Source organism: Globicephala melas, chromosome 7, assembly GCF_963455315.2.
Source record: "Globicephala melas chromosome 7, mGloMel1.2, whole genome shotgun sequence".
Taxonomy (NCBI): domain Eukaryota; kingdom Metazoa; phylum Chordata; class Mammalia; order Artiodactyla; family Delphinidae; genus Globicephala; species Globicephala melas.
Window position 1 is genome coordinate 22,414,671 of NC_083320.1, and position 15,049 is coordinate 22,429,719.

The following is a 15,049-nucleotide window of genomic DNA, read 5'->3' on the forward strand; positions in this document are numbered from 1 at the left end:
TAAATAAAACTTGTTATTCCTGGTATAGAGGAAAGCTGTTGATTTTAGTGTGTTTCTCTTATACCTAGCCAACACCTAATTTGAAGGATTTAATGGTCATTTATTAACTTTTATTTCTTACTGCCTTTGTCACAGTTTCCAGAACAATATTATAAAATAATATTGATAGTTGGCATGCTTGTTTTATTCTCATTTTTAAAAAATAGTGATTGTAGGTTTATAAGTCACTATTAAAATCAATATTAAAAATAAAGATCTTCTCATACAGATGGCCAACAGGCACATGAAAAGGTACCCATATCACTAATTATTAGAGAAATGCAGATCAAAACCACAGTGAGGTACCTGCCACCTCACACTAGTCAGAATGGCCACCATAAAAAAGTCTACAAGTAATAAATGCTGGAGAGGGTGTAGAGAAAAGGGAACCCTCCTACACTGTTGATAGGAATGTAAATTGGTGCAGCTGCTATGGAAAACAGTATGGAGACTCCTTAAAAAACTAAAAATAGAGCTGCCATATAATCCAGGAATCCCACTCCTGGGCATACACCTGGAGAAAACCATAATTTGAAAGGCTGCATGCACCCTGATGTTCATTGCAGCACTGCTTACAATAGCCAAGACATGGAATCAACCTAAACGTCCATTGACAGGAATTGATAAAGAAGAGGTGGTATATGTATAAATACAATGGAATATTACTCAGCCATGAAAAAGAATGAAATAATGCCATTTGCAGCAACATGGATAGACCTAGAGATTATCATACTAAGTGAAATAAGTCAGAGAAAGACAAATACCATATAATATCACTTTTATATGGAAGCTAAAATATGATGCAAATGAACTTATTTACAAAACTGAAACAGACCCACAGACATAGAAAACAAACTTATAGTTACCAAAGGGGAAAGGGGATGGGGGAGGGATAAATTAGGAGTTTGGGATTAACAGATACAAACCACTATAAATAAAATAGATAAGCAACAAAGTCCTACTGTATAGCACAGGGAACTGTATTCAATATCCTATAATAAACCATGGTGGAAAAGAGTATGAAAAAATATATATATATGTGTATATATTTATGTATAACTGAATCACTTTGCTATATACCAGAAAACAGCACAACATTGTAAATCAACTATACTTCAATTAAAGAAAAAAATCTTCCTCCCAGTTATTTTACCATTTTTAAACAAGACTATTTTATTTTATTAAGTGATTTTGAGATGATCTTAGACTTTTTGCCTGTTGATGTCATTAACATATTTTAAAATATTATACCATGTTACATGCCTGGGATAAACTTGACTTAGTGTATTGTGTTATTCTTTAAACAAATACTTTATATTAGTTTGCTAGGGTTTTATTTAAGACTTTTGCATCTATAGGTGTAAGTTAGAATGGTTTGGTTTTTAGGTTTCATTTTTTGCCCTCAGATTTTGATATGAAAATCATACTTACAGCTTCTTAAAAATAATCAGGATGCTTTCCACCTTCTCTGGTCTGGGGGATGTGAATGGAGTATCTTACAGAAATAATTCCCACCCTGCCTCCTGTTTTCCATCCCCTGTCCCTTGTCTCCAACCTGATATAACATTATTTATTTTGATAACTTTCATACTGTATAATATTTGGAGATCTCTCTTAATTTGGTTACTAGTTGTTATCACTCTGAAATACTAATGTATTAATAATAGAGTGCAGGAACTAAAGAGAAACGGACTTTTTGTTATCCCATTAAATTTATTCTGAAATCGTCCCTGTGGACTATAATACAAAGTTTACCTATTTTATAGTTTTAGCTGAGGCCATATGTGTACTTCTGACTTTATCTTTTATTTTGATTTAATTTTAATATTCTAATACTTTACTGTTTTCTTAAAGTCACATTTTGCTTGGAGTACTTTCTTATGTGCTTTGAGCTTTTGCTGTGCAAACTTTGGCGTTTTTTAAATGCCTCTTACATTTGAATACAGTGTTAATTCATTTAACTCTGAATTTACTTGTGTTTTGCATGAGAAATTTACTTCTTAAGGACTAAAATGAGAGTCCATTACCTAAGAAGGAAAATTTGTTCTATATTAACTTCAGATGTGAGAATAAGGTTCATATCTTCTATACTTCTTTGTTGCTCAAGAATATTTTTATTGATAACTGTTCAAAACCTCGTTGGCTATCCATCTGCACTGCCTTCTGTGCATCCCAGTGTGAACTTAAAACCAAAGCTATTCCAGTCACATCAGAACTATTTTGAGTGTTTGGAGAATATCATATGCTTTTTTTTTTTTTTTTTTTTTAACAGAAATACAGAGTTTAGGATTTGTTACTTGGTCTGCTATTAACAGAGTTTTCCTTGCAAGGAGGTAGAATTCTTAATTAGAAAATAGTATATAGACCATTGGACTTACTAATTATTCCACTGCCCTAGTTAATGTTTAAAAAATTAATATGTAACAGATAATTTATGTTTTATAGCTTTTAAAAAAACATGTTGCTCTTTTGAATTTCTCTGCTTTTTCTTGCTTCACCGCAATTCAAGTGACTTGAAAACTTAAAATCTATGTTTGCAATTTCATAGTTGTTCATAAAGGATTTCATCATGGACCATCTTGGTATTCTGTCATGCATGATAGGTTTAGCGTTAGTAAAAAAACCTTTTTGCGTGTGTGTTTGGGATTGAATGATCTATATGTGCAAGTGCAAGTTTAAATTTGCCCATCTCTCCTTCTCCCCTTCTACTGGTGGTAAAACTCATCTTGGGCACAGTTGTAGGTGGGTGTCTATTCTATCATTCTTGAGGGGAAGAGGACATTGAAGTGCTATACTATATTCTGAACTCTACCTTTGGGGTAAAGCCAAAATGTTAAACTCCTGAAAAAAAGCTGAAGTGTTAAACTTCCTTTTTATTAGCCTTAGTGATTAAAAAGAATCCTAGTGAGGAAAGGACTTTTCAGAGTCATCTAGTTTATACTTTTTATCTTTACATTGTGCGTTCATACTTTTTATCTTTTATGTTGTACCATATAGGAAAACATAAATCTACTCCTATTTTAATGTTGCTAAGAAACCAGGTTTCTGTCCTTCCCTTTAGTGTATATCTAAATTGTCATTACAAAGCATACATGAAGTATGTCATAAAATTGGAGAAAATAAAGAGAAGAGGTCAACACTGGAGATGTAACTTATGTTCCTATATCTTCATTTTGTATCTGTCTCCCCCAAAATGCCAGTCTGTTAATATTAATAGCAAGCAATTATTGAGCACTTACTATCTGCCAGGCACTGTTTTAAGTGCTTTTGATACATTAATTCATTTGGTCCTTACATATACATTAATTCATATATTAATCTGACGAAGTAGGTTGTATTCTCATTTTACGGATGAGGAAACAGAGACATAGGAGGTTAAATACCTCTAAAGTCATACAACTATTGAGTGGCAGAGCTGGAATCTAAATTCAGGCCGTCTGATTGTGTAACTCTAGCTCTTAGCTACCCTGCTCTATTGATGATATCCCTTCTGCTTACAACCGTCTAGGGAGCTGTTCAGGGTTTCTTGTGCCCTAAGGAGACAGTCTACCTCTTCAGTACCATCCTTTTTGTTTCTGGTCACAGCTTACATTTCCAGAACACCCCATTCTTCTGTGCATTCTCTCTCTTCTCTCTCTGTCTTTCTCCTCCTTCTTCTCTTCTGTCTTTCTTGCTCTTCTCTTTGTTTTTAAATTTTTTGGTGTTTCTCATTTGCCACACTAGCTCACTTCAACGCCTTCGCACAAGGCCTTCGCTACTCTCTGCTGGGAGACTCATTCTACTTCTGTACCTCCTTTTATTCTTTCTCCTTTCACATATAAGCAGCTTCACCAGGCTTTTAAGTTCTTCCTATTTTCTTTCCTCTGCTTTTGCCCCACTGAGCTCTGTGCAGACCTTATATCTCATTGGTTCTTACGGGAGCACAGGCTCCAGACGCGCAGGCTCAGCGGCCATGGCTTACGGGCCCAGCCGCTCTGCGGCATGTGGGATCTTCCCGGACCGGGGCACGAACCCGTGTCCCCTGCATCGGCAGGCGGACTCTCAACCACTGCGTCACCAGGGAAGCCCCCACACTGCATTTTTTTACATGAACATTAATGACCATTATATAGATACCATGTAATATTAAAAAAACAGAAAATTTTAAAAGAAATGTTCATTTTAGAAAATTTTTCTTCCATGGTATAATAAATTAAAATCATTTTGAAACCATATGTAAAGAAGTGGAATAATAGACATGGTGCTATAGTTTTAACAATTTATGATTGGAAGACTAGTCATGGGCAATATGGAATATTGTTGGAATGAATGGAAGGAAAATGTGACCTTGTCAAGTCATTGGAACCTTTCTCTCTGTTTTCTAATCTGTGAAATAACTATTGTACCATGTTTCTGAGGTCTCTTCCAGTATAATATTCTGTGACTCGTGAATTAGCGCATGCTGGGAATTCTGCGTCAGCATGTTCTCTGCAGCACGTCAGTTTGCTCTGTGATGGCTGTGATTATTGTAGATTATAGTGTACATACATAGTAAAATTAATTTAAAAAGTGCCCTGTTTACTACTTTATTAAATTGTTTGTCATGTGGCATAGTTTTCCTTCTAGTGGATCTAAATTCCTATCTTGTGAATTTATCTAATTTCTGTATTTGTTTATATAGACTATGGAGCCTATAATAGCTACAGTAAATGACTTTTACTTGCATTTGAAAGCATCTCACCCCATAGTGATTAATGATTATGAAGCTATATTTTAAAATATGAATATGAATACACAAGAATACAGAGTTGTGAAAAACTTCATGTGTAAGTAACAATAAATTCAGTTAGAAATACTCCCTATAAAGGTCTGGTGTCAAATTGAAGTTTTATATCTTTTTTCTATTCAGCAGCTTGTGGTACTTGATCCTTATGCCTTATGTGAATTCTTGAGTCATTTATTTTAGTAAAAATTGTATATTATTAAGGAAGTTGAAAAAGTTGTTCCACTAGTGTATTCATTTAGTTAAGAATCAAATCACACATTTTATTTACTTAAACCCATCTGCACTTATTTTACCAGTAACATATTTGGTCTGCGGCCTGTGGATTATACAGACAGTGAAAATATGAAATCGCTGTTGCTGCTACCAGAGAAGAATGAATCATCATCAACTAGCCATTGTTCAGTAGTGAGTATGGTTTTAGCTTTGGGAAATTTATGTATTTTATTGAAATCAGTTATAAAACAAACATAATGACAAAATTTCCAGTTAGCAAACTGCTTTTATTCACCAATTATTGAGCACTTTCTGTGTAGTAGCTATTGTGAATTCAAGTTCAAAGACATAATCAGAATAAATCAACAAATATTTATTAACCTGCCCCCTCTATATTTTAGGCAGCACTCATACAGCAATAAATATGACTGATAGAACTCTTATTCTCAAGAAGCTTACATTCTAGTGAGATCTAGGAAAGAAAAAGACTGTAAATATGTAAACTAATAAAATAATTTCGGAAACTTATAAATGAGTGCTTTGAAGCAGATCTTGTAGAGTGTAACAGAGTGGAGAATGGGGGCTCCAAAAAAGGCACTGTTTTAGCTGGGTCATCGAGGAGGGCCTTTAAAGAACCGATACTTGGTCTGAAACCTGAATGACGATGAGCGGGCATCCAGGTGAATGTCTGGAGGACAAGTGTCCAAACAGAGGGAACAGCAAGTATGTAGGCCCTTCAGTGGATGACCCTGGTGTATTTGAAGATTAGAGAGAGGGTCATTATTGCTAGTGAATAGGGCATGTCTAAGAGTAATGGGAAACCATTGATAGGATTTAAAGCAAGGAATGGTATGATTTGATTTATGCTTTAGAAAGTTCACTCTAGCTGCTTTCTAATCAAGAAACATGGTGTGGCAGCAAGAGTGGAAGCAGGGAGATTACTTAGGACTGTTTCTTTGTGACAGGAGAAAGATACCGTCCTGGATTAAGGTAACAGCAGTGGAGATTATGAGAAGTAATGAGATTAGTATGTATTTTTGAGTTAATGCCACCAGAACTTTTGGATGGATTACATACAAAGTGTGGAGAAGGAGTAGAATTAATAGTGGAGAAGATGGTGGTGCTATTTACTGCCTTGTGGAAAGAATGCCTGTTCCTTAGGAACCTCTAGTTTAGTGGGGAATATGGATGTAAAAAAAATTATTACACACTGCAGTGAATTTGTAATACATGCCATAGAAAATGTACAGTAGAATCATGAAGGAAGAAGCTGACTTTAGGAGGGATCAGAAGAGAAGGTGACAAGGTGTTTAAGTAAGCCTTTAAAGGTACAACTTTTAACAGGGTATCTAATAGAGTGCTAGTGGCTGCACATAACGAAAACGTTCACGCAAATGCTTAAAGACAGCGTATTATCTTATGTAACGATAATCCCAATATAGGATAGCTCTTAATTTGGTTAGTTTAGCAATTACGTGGCTGCACCAAAGACCCAAATTATTTCTGTTGTTCTACTTCGCCATCCTCCGCTTGGTGGCTTTGTCCTCACTAATCTCCCTCCTAGTGGCTGCAGGATAATTGCCACAATTCCAGATGTGACAGTGTCCAGCGTTAGGACCAAAACCTTTCCCAGAAGCCTTCCAGTGGACTTGCCTTTTATGTCTTACTGGTCAGGACTGGTCACACAATTGTTTTTGGCATACATCACGGTTGAAGATAGGGTCAGTCCTTGAAGAGTGGGTGTCTGAACAAAATTAGGATTCTCTTAGTGTGGAGGGAGTGAGGAATGGCTTTTGATTGCTTGCTGCAATCAGGTGTACGAAGCAGGGATGGCAGGACAAATCTAAGGGACAGCTGGTCAGAGAAACAGAGACACGAAGGAACTTAGAAATTTGAGAAACTAGAGTTCAGTGTTAGAGGAGCATGAGGTGTGTTAAAGAGCAGTTGGAGGTAAAGAGGTTGTGAAAGACCTTGAGTTCCCTGTGGAGGAGTTTAGACTTTATTCCCCAGTTAGTGGGGCGCCTTCAGCGTGTCTCTAAGTGGAATGGGACTCTGCAGGGGGTAGTTGGGGGCAGGCCGGGACTGAAGACTGGTTAGGAGGCTATTGAAGTGGGAGTGAAATGGTGAGGACTGGAACTACAAGTGGTGGGGGAAGGAGGAGGTGTGTGGAGAGGAGATGAGGGCTTTTAGAGAGACAGGGATGGTGGACGCACTGTATCTTAGCAACTGCTCAGATGGGGGAAAATGAGAGAAAAGGATGAGCTGAGATCTAGAACTGTTCAGAGAAGACTTCTTGTCTAGTGAGGGCAGTGGAATAGTGATTGACCCCATTGTTTAAGATAAGGAGGTCACCGAAAGTGTTTATAATTTGAGGTGGTCATAGGTGCTGTCACAGGCTGGTTACCCTTATACTTTGAAAACTCTTAATGTCCTGCTCTAGACTTAAGCCTTTTAAGTGTGCCCCATCTATAGAATTGGAAGACCTAGAAATTAGCAGTTTAATTTCCTCATTTTATAAATGAGAAAACTGAGATGTAGTGTGATTTGCCCAGGGTTAACCAGCCATAGGGAAAAAAAAACTTTTTTAATGGATCAATTAGAACTTAAATTTCTTAAATCTTAGGTCAGTATTCATTCAGTCCCATCATACTTAACTATAAATTGGCACTTTATTCATTTGGACTTGAACTCTGCTGGCAGAACATAAATAAGTTGTCATTTGCCAATGTTTCTTTTATGTAAAATCTGGGAAAGGATTATTTTAGATATGTCAAAAATAAAGATATCTTTATGGTATTATCGGAATCTGAGAGTGGCAATCTTCCTTTTAATTCAGCTATCCAATTACGATCCTGTTTTTATTAAATGTAAGAAACCTATACTTTCTTCATGTCACATGGACATAGCCTATGAATATCGTTATTTGCTATCTTAATGGTAGATCGTTGGCTAAGGAAATGACAATGAATGGTAAAATGTCCTTAAGTTGAAAGGGTTGTTTCTTTTTTTTTTTTTTTTTTCCCCGCGGTACGCGGGCCTCTCACTGCTGTGGCCTGTCCCGTTGCGGAGCACAGGCTCCGAACGCACAGGCTCAGCGGCCATGGCTCACGGGCCCAGCCACTCCGCGGCATGTGGGATCTTCCCGGACCAGGGCACGAACCCGTGTCCCCTGTATCAGCAGGCAGACTCTCAACCACTGCGCCACCAGGGAAGCCCAATTTTATTCATTTTTTAAAGAGTTTTCCTTAACTATGAAAAATTAGTGCCAGTTTCTATTTTTTATTCTAATTTAGAAACTGGATAGGAAAATGCTTGACCCACTTTGGTGCTTTCCTGAGGTTGGTGGAAATAGTATCATATGCTATATTTAGAATTGATATCCTTTCATTTGTTATTTCGTGCAGAGAACTACTTTAGCTGAAGTGGAGTTATATAAATTGAAAAGTAATGTGTTCCGTTCAGAGCTATTTTATGGCACTTATTTGTATAACTGACAAGAATATTTGAAATGCTGTCTTTTAATATTATCATTGTATAGCAATTGCATGATCGATAAAGTAGACAACTATTTTCATCTTACGGAGTGTTTACAGTGTTTAGGTTAGGCATGGTTACCTCATCTTATAATTTAGTGAATAGGAAAGGTAAGTGGACAGAAATGTGATGTCAGTATGTGTGTGGTGTGTGCACAGCATATCCAGGAAAACCTTTGCAACTTGAACCTTAGAGAAAGAAGTAATTCAGTAAGCCAAACTTTTAAGTGTTGAATATTGCCATTAAAAAAACTTTTTATAGAAATGTTTTTAAAAATGTCTACAATACACACTTAAATACATACTAGAATCTTACTTAATGTATTTTGAGTGAATAAATTATTGAGATCAGTCTGTTTACAGTTGTAGCCAACAATTTATGTGTAATATTGTACAGCATCAGACTGGATAAATTGGTATCACTACTCAGATATGTGAAATGAATATTTAAATATCAGTTTTCTCCAATCTACTTGCTGAACTATACTGGTAATTATACCTGCAGTGTTTCACTTATGTTCTGTGGAACTTTTGAGAGCCCAGATGTCCAGAATACATATACACTCATACATTTAGGAGGACCCTTTGTATGGTGTTTGAAAATTAAAATATTATGTTTGGCTTTTTATCTTGTAATACAGTAGTCCTGATTTACGTTTTCTTTCTTATCTGCTGGGTCATTGCTTTTCTATCAGGTAGCTTTTGGCTAACTCTCACTCCAATTTCATTTATTAAATTTCTGTTGGCTGCTATTGAAAACACTGTCCCGTTGCTTCTTTGAATCTTTCATGTCTAATCTTTAACGGTATCCATTGGTGCCTCCTTTTTATTCTTGTCTTTTTTGTCTTCTGTAAGTTCTAAGTCTTTCTATTAAAATGAAAATATTAGTCTTTGTTAGATCACTTCCCTTTTCATAAGCTGCATTGACTTACTACTGTTGGTGGGTCTGATGTAACTTTGGTATTCCTTTGTCTGTTTTCACTTTCTTGGTTTCGAGAGGTAACTGTTATAGTGTTAAAATTTTGTTTTCTGTCTTTGAGATCAGTGCTGTTCTAGAAGTCTTAGTTTTCTTTAATTTTTTATGTAATCTCAGTTTAAATTAAAAAGACCAAGTTGAGTTTAACTCTATTGGAATAAGTTAGTGGGGGGGGAGATAGAGAATTGATCATTTTAAGTGGGTATTTTGGGTTACTTTAAAAAAGGGGGGAGTGCTTACTGGTGACAGAATGAAGTTGTAAAACCCTAGAGAGACCCAATTTAGCATCAAGGAGGGACTTCCTAGTGGCACAGTGGTTAAGAATCCGCCTGCCAGTGCAGAGGACACAGGTTCGATCCCTGGTCCGGGAAGATCCCACATGCCGTGCAGAGCAACTGAGCTTGTGTGCCACAGCTACTGAGCCTGCATTCTAGAGCCCATGAGCCGCAACTACTGAACCCGCGCACCGCAACTACTGAAACCCACGCGCCTAGAGCCCGTGCTCCGCAACAAGAGAAGCCACCGCAATGAGAAGCATGCGTACTGCAGTAAAGAGTAGCCCCCCGCTAGCTGCAACTAGAGGAAGCCCCCTCGCATCAACGAAGACCCAATGCAGCCAAAAACAAATAAATAAAATAAATTTATTAAAAAAAAGTAGAATCAAGGAAACAAGACATTCTGGGTATAGACAGCTAGCCCAAGTAGTGTTTTATTGGGAGAAGGGGGTAAAGAAATAGGAAAACAGTTATTCAAATGCATTGAGCATTAAGGTTCAATGGAAATTTTGGGAAATTACTAGATAAACTAAGGAATGAAATCCAAGCTTGTGTCAATTGAAAGTCAGTTTAATTTTTCTCTAATCTTTAAATGTTTTTAACACTGGCATCTCCTCTTCCATTGACAGGTAAACACTGGTCAGCGCAGGGATGGGCCTCTTGTACTTATAGGCAGTGGACTTTCTTCAGAACAACAGCAAATGCTCAGTGAGCTTGCAGCAATTCTTAAGGCTAAAAAATGTGCTGAGTTTGACAGTACAGGTGAGGATTATTTATTTATTTATTTTTGGTTGAAGAAATTTTTAAATGGGTAATTCCATTGTAGAGCTCCCTGCTCCCTTTGATAATTTATATGTTTTAACCATTGGGATCTGACTATATACTTTGAATCTGGTAATAATTCTAAAATGGTTTTACAGTTATAAACTACTTACTTACAAGTCTTAATTTAGTTAGGAAATATAAAGTTTAAAGCTTTGCACCTATTTTAAGACAGAACAATACATCAGAGCAACTTTATGAGTTTGCTAATGACAAATAAATTGTAATGCAGCGTAATGCTTTACTTCCTTAGTTATAATTTGAAATAGAAAAGAAAAATTTGTGTTGGCTACTGTGGCTTTAAGATACATGGTTTATGATCTGGTTTTTCATGTTGGTAGCCAGAATAGAGAATGAAACTAAATAAAAGAAGTCTTATACCTAAGTATAAAAATTGTTGCCTTTCAAGAAAATTCAGGTATAAGTTTATAAAATGTAGACTAACTGGTTATAAAAAGCAGACTGGTTAAAAAACTATTTCGGTTTATATTTCTGTTTCTCTTATTGCTTTTTTTGTTTTCCAGTAACTCATGTCATTGTTCCTGGTGATACAGTTCAAAGCACCCTGAAATGTATGCTTGGGATTCTCAGTGGTTGCTGGATCCTAAAATTTGAATGTAAGTATTGGATTTGGGAGAATTACAAAAGGAATTAAGTAATGAAATAAAATGAAATTGACTAATTTCATTTTTATAATACACTACTGCCAATGATTATTTAAGGACCTTATGCTAATTTTTTTTTACCTCTGGTTAGTCACTGCATTTTGAAAAAGCGTCTCATATTAATGGTATCATTTAGATGTTCTTAGTAAATATCCACAAGTATGTTTCAAAATCTTTTATTCTACAGTACCAACTATTTTAATTAAGAGTAAATGGATTATGTAATAGACCTGTAAGCTTAAACAATCTGTATTACTGTTACGTGATATATTTAACTTAATAAATGCATGTTTTAAATATACAACTATGAAATGAAAGTAGTTTGTTGCTTTCCCTTTTTGATTCCTAAAAACTTAACTGTATAACTCTCCTTTGCTCTCTTAGCTAATATGGTATATTTTAGGAAGCTGTTTGGCAATTTAGACGGCGCTGTACTACCTCGTTTGGGGCGAATACACTAGGTAGTCTCTAAACCTCTGATGAAAATGTGTCCCCATTACCCCTTTCTAGTTACGTAGTCAAACACCACTACCTTTGGAGCTGCCTCTCACCTTCCTAGCTCTCACTTGTTTGTTTTTCTTAACCTTGGATTCACCTAGGACTTAACAAAATAAAAAGAAAGCTCATGCAAGGTTATTTTCTACTCCTCAGTCACTAAAGTATCTACTTGTGATATGACGGCTAATGTAGGACAGTGAAATGATCTTTTTTGCTAACTAATTGTTTATAAAAGAATAGTGGCTATAAAGGGGGTACACAGGGAATCTTGTTATGATGCAGTTGAGTATCTTGATCCTAGTGGTAGTTATGTTACACAGTCTACACATGTGATTAAATGTCAGGTGTACGTGCGCATGTGTGCACACATACACACAAAAGAGAGCATGTATAATTGATGAAATCTGAATAAGTTCTTTGGATTGTATTGGTGTCAAATTCTTGCTTTTGATAATTGTGCTATCGTTGTGTAAGATGTTAACATTGGAGACAGGGTGCATGGAACCTCCCTGTATGTTTCTTTGCAACCACCTGTGAATCTATAATTATTTCAAATTAAAAATTTAAAAAAGAATAGTGAGTATTTTTAATGAACCTTTCCTTTTAAAAAGCAAATGATGGATTAGTTTTGAAAAATCTTTTGTTTTATAGCTTTGTGTTTTGAAGGTTTTATGGCAGAGATGCTTGATTTAATCAAAATCTTTATATTATTAATTTAATCTGTTGTTTGAAATTAACTTGGTTTGTAAAAAAGTTTCCTTTTAGCAACTGATATTCACGTCTTTATAAAATACAGCTACCACTTTTCTTGTGATGGTAGTCTCCACTGATTTGGTCTGAGTTGGCTGTGACTAGTAATGCTACTCTATCTGTTCTCGACAATATCTGTTACTAGACTCTGCCAGTCAACCAGTTAAACAAGTATGATAAACAATTGGACTGATTGGCCATTTACATAGAAAAAAAAGTTTCTCTTTATGTCTCTTATTTTTGAACTTTCATTTCCCTTTCTAATCAAGGGGCAAGTCTTATTGGGCCTCAGTATTTTAAAAAATGACTTAAAATGGATCCATGATTATAGATGTTTTTGTACTGAACTTGTGCCAGAAACCTTGCCTGTGGTTATAGGAAGGAATGGATTTTCATAATAATAAGGTCTCAGTAATAAAGAAGCCATGTGAAATTTTGAATATTAAGACATTTACCACTTACCCAGTAAGTCTAGTTCTTGTGAATTTGCCAGACTTGCATCTGTGTATACAGACTACATGATTCATTTCCAAATATCTGCCTTCTTTAAGAAAGGGAAGTTTTGTCACTTTAGTGGCTTGGTCATGTCATTTTTATAGAATCACTGATGGATTCAAGCTGACCTAATAGCGTGCTGCTTGGTGATTTTCACAGTAGTGAATAATATACTCTAATGTCAATCGTTCTTTTAGGATAAAAGATGGATGGAATCTCTTACTGAAGTTCATATCCCCATATTGTCTAATACAAAGTTCAAATAGGTTTGAGAAATAGGTTTAGAGTTTGAGACAATTACTTTAAATAGCCACTGGGTTTATAAAAAGAAAGCAAGAACCCTCAAATACTTTCTATCCTAATACATTTTTCTATGGTTTCTGTGTTATTCTTTCTTTCTTTCTTTCTTTTTTAAACATCTTTATTGGAGTATAATTGCTTTACAATGGTGTGTTAGTTTCTGCTTTACAACAAAATGAATCAGTTATATATATATACATATGTTCCCATATCTCTTCCCTCTTGCGTCTCCCTCCCTCCCACCCTCCTTATCCCACCCCTCCAGGCGGTCACAAAGCACCAATCTGATCTCCCTGTGCTATGCGGCTGCTTCCCACTAGCTATCTACCTTACCTTTGGTAGTGTATATATATCCATGCCTCTCTCTCGCTTTGTCACAGCTTACCCTTCCCCCTCCCCATATCCTCAAGTCCATTCTCTAGTAGGTCTGTGTCTTTATTCCTGTTTTGCCCCTAGGTTTTTCTTGACATTTTTTTTCCTTAAATTCCATATATATGTGTTAGCATACGGTATTAGTCTCTCTCTTTCTGACTTACTTCACTCGGTATGACAGACTCTAGGTCTATCCACTTCATTACAAATAGCTCAATTTCGTTTCTTTTTATGGCTGAGTAATATTCCATTGTATATATGTGCCACATCTTCTTTATCCATTCATCCGATGATGGACACTTGTTTCCATCTCCGGGCTACTGTAAATAGAGCTGCAATGAACATTTTCGTACATGACTCTTTTTGAATTATGGTTTTCTCAGGGTATATGCCCAGTAGTGGGATTGCTGGGTGATACGGTAGCTCTATTTGTAGTTTTTTAAGGAACCTCCATACTGTTCTCCACAGTGGCTGTATCAATTTACATTCCCACCAACAGTGCAAGAGGGTTCCCTTTTCTCCACACCCTCTCCAGCATTTATTGTTTCTAGATTTTTTGTTGATGGCCATTCTGACTGGTGTGAGATGATATCTCATTGTAGTTTTGATTTGCATTTCTCTAATGATTACTGATGTTTAGCATTCTTTCATGTGTTTGTTGGCAGTCTGTATATCTTCTTTGGAGAAATGTCTATTTAGGTCTTCTGCCCATTTTTGGATTGGGTTGTTTGTTATTTTGTTATTAAGCTGCATGAGCTGCTTATAAATTTTGGAGATTGATCCATTGTCAGTTGCTTCATTTGCAAATATTTTCTCCCATTCTGAGGGTTGTCTTTTGGTCTTGTTTATGGTTTCCTTTGCTGTGAAAAAGCTTTGAAGTTTCATTAGGTCCCATTTGTTTATTTTTGTTTTTATTTCCGTTTCTCTAGGAGGTGGGTCAAAAAGGATCTTGCTGTGATTTATGTCATAGAGTGTCCTGCCTATATATTCCTCTAAGAGTTTTATAGTGTCCGGTCTTACATTTAGGTCTTTAATCCATTTTGAGCTTTTTTTTGTGTATGGTGTTATGATCTAATCTCATACTTTTACATGTGCCTGTCCAGTTTTCCCAGCACCACTTGTTGAAGAGGCTGTCCTTTCTCCACTGTATATTCCTGCCTCCTTTATCAAAGATAAGGTGACCATATGTGCGTGGGTTTATCTCTGGGCTTTCTATCCTGTTCCATTGATCTATCTTTCTGTTTTTGTGCCAGTACCATACTGTCTTGATTACTGTAGCTTTGTGGTATAGTCTGAAGTCAGGGAGCCTGATTCCTCCAGCTCCATTTTTCATTCTCAAGATTGCT

The 15,049-nt window shown here is 36.1% G+C and overlaps 1 protein-coding gene across 1 annotated transcript in view; it reads left to right on the top strand.

The window, feature by feature from the left end:
- BARD1 (BRCA1 associated RING domain 1) overlaps positions 1–15,049 on the top strand; it is a 75,405-nt gene that overhangs the window by 44,664 nt on the left and 15,692 nt on the right. Inside the window, exons 7-9 of the mRNA XM_030852830.3 lie at positions 5,101–5,209; positions 10,431–10,563; positions 11,148–11,240. Coding sequence (XP_030708690.1) covers positions 5,101–5,209; positions 10,431–10,563; positions 11,148–11,240 — 335 coding nt within the window. The remainder of the gene's footprint in view (positions 1–5,100; positions 5,210–10,430; positions 10,564–11,147; positions 11,241–15,049) is intronic.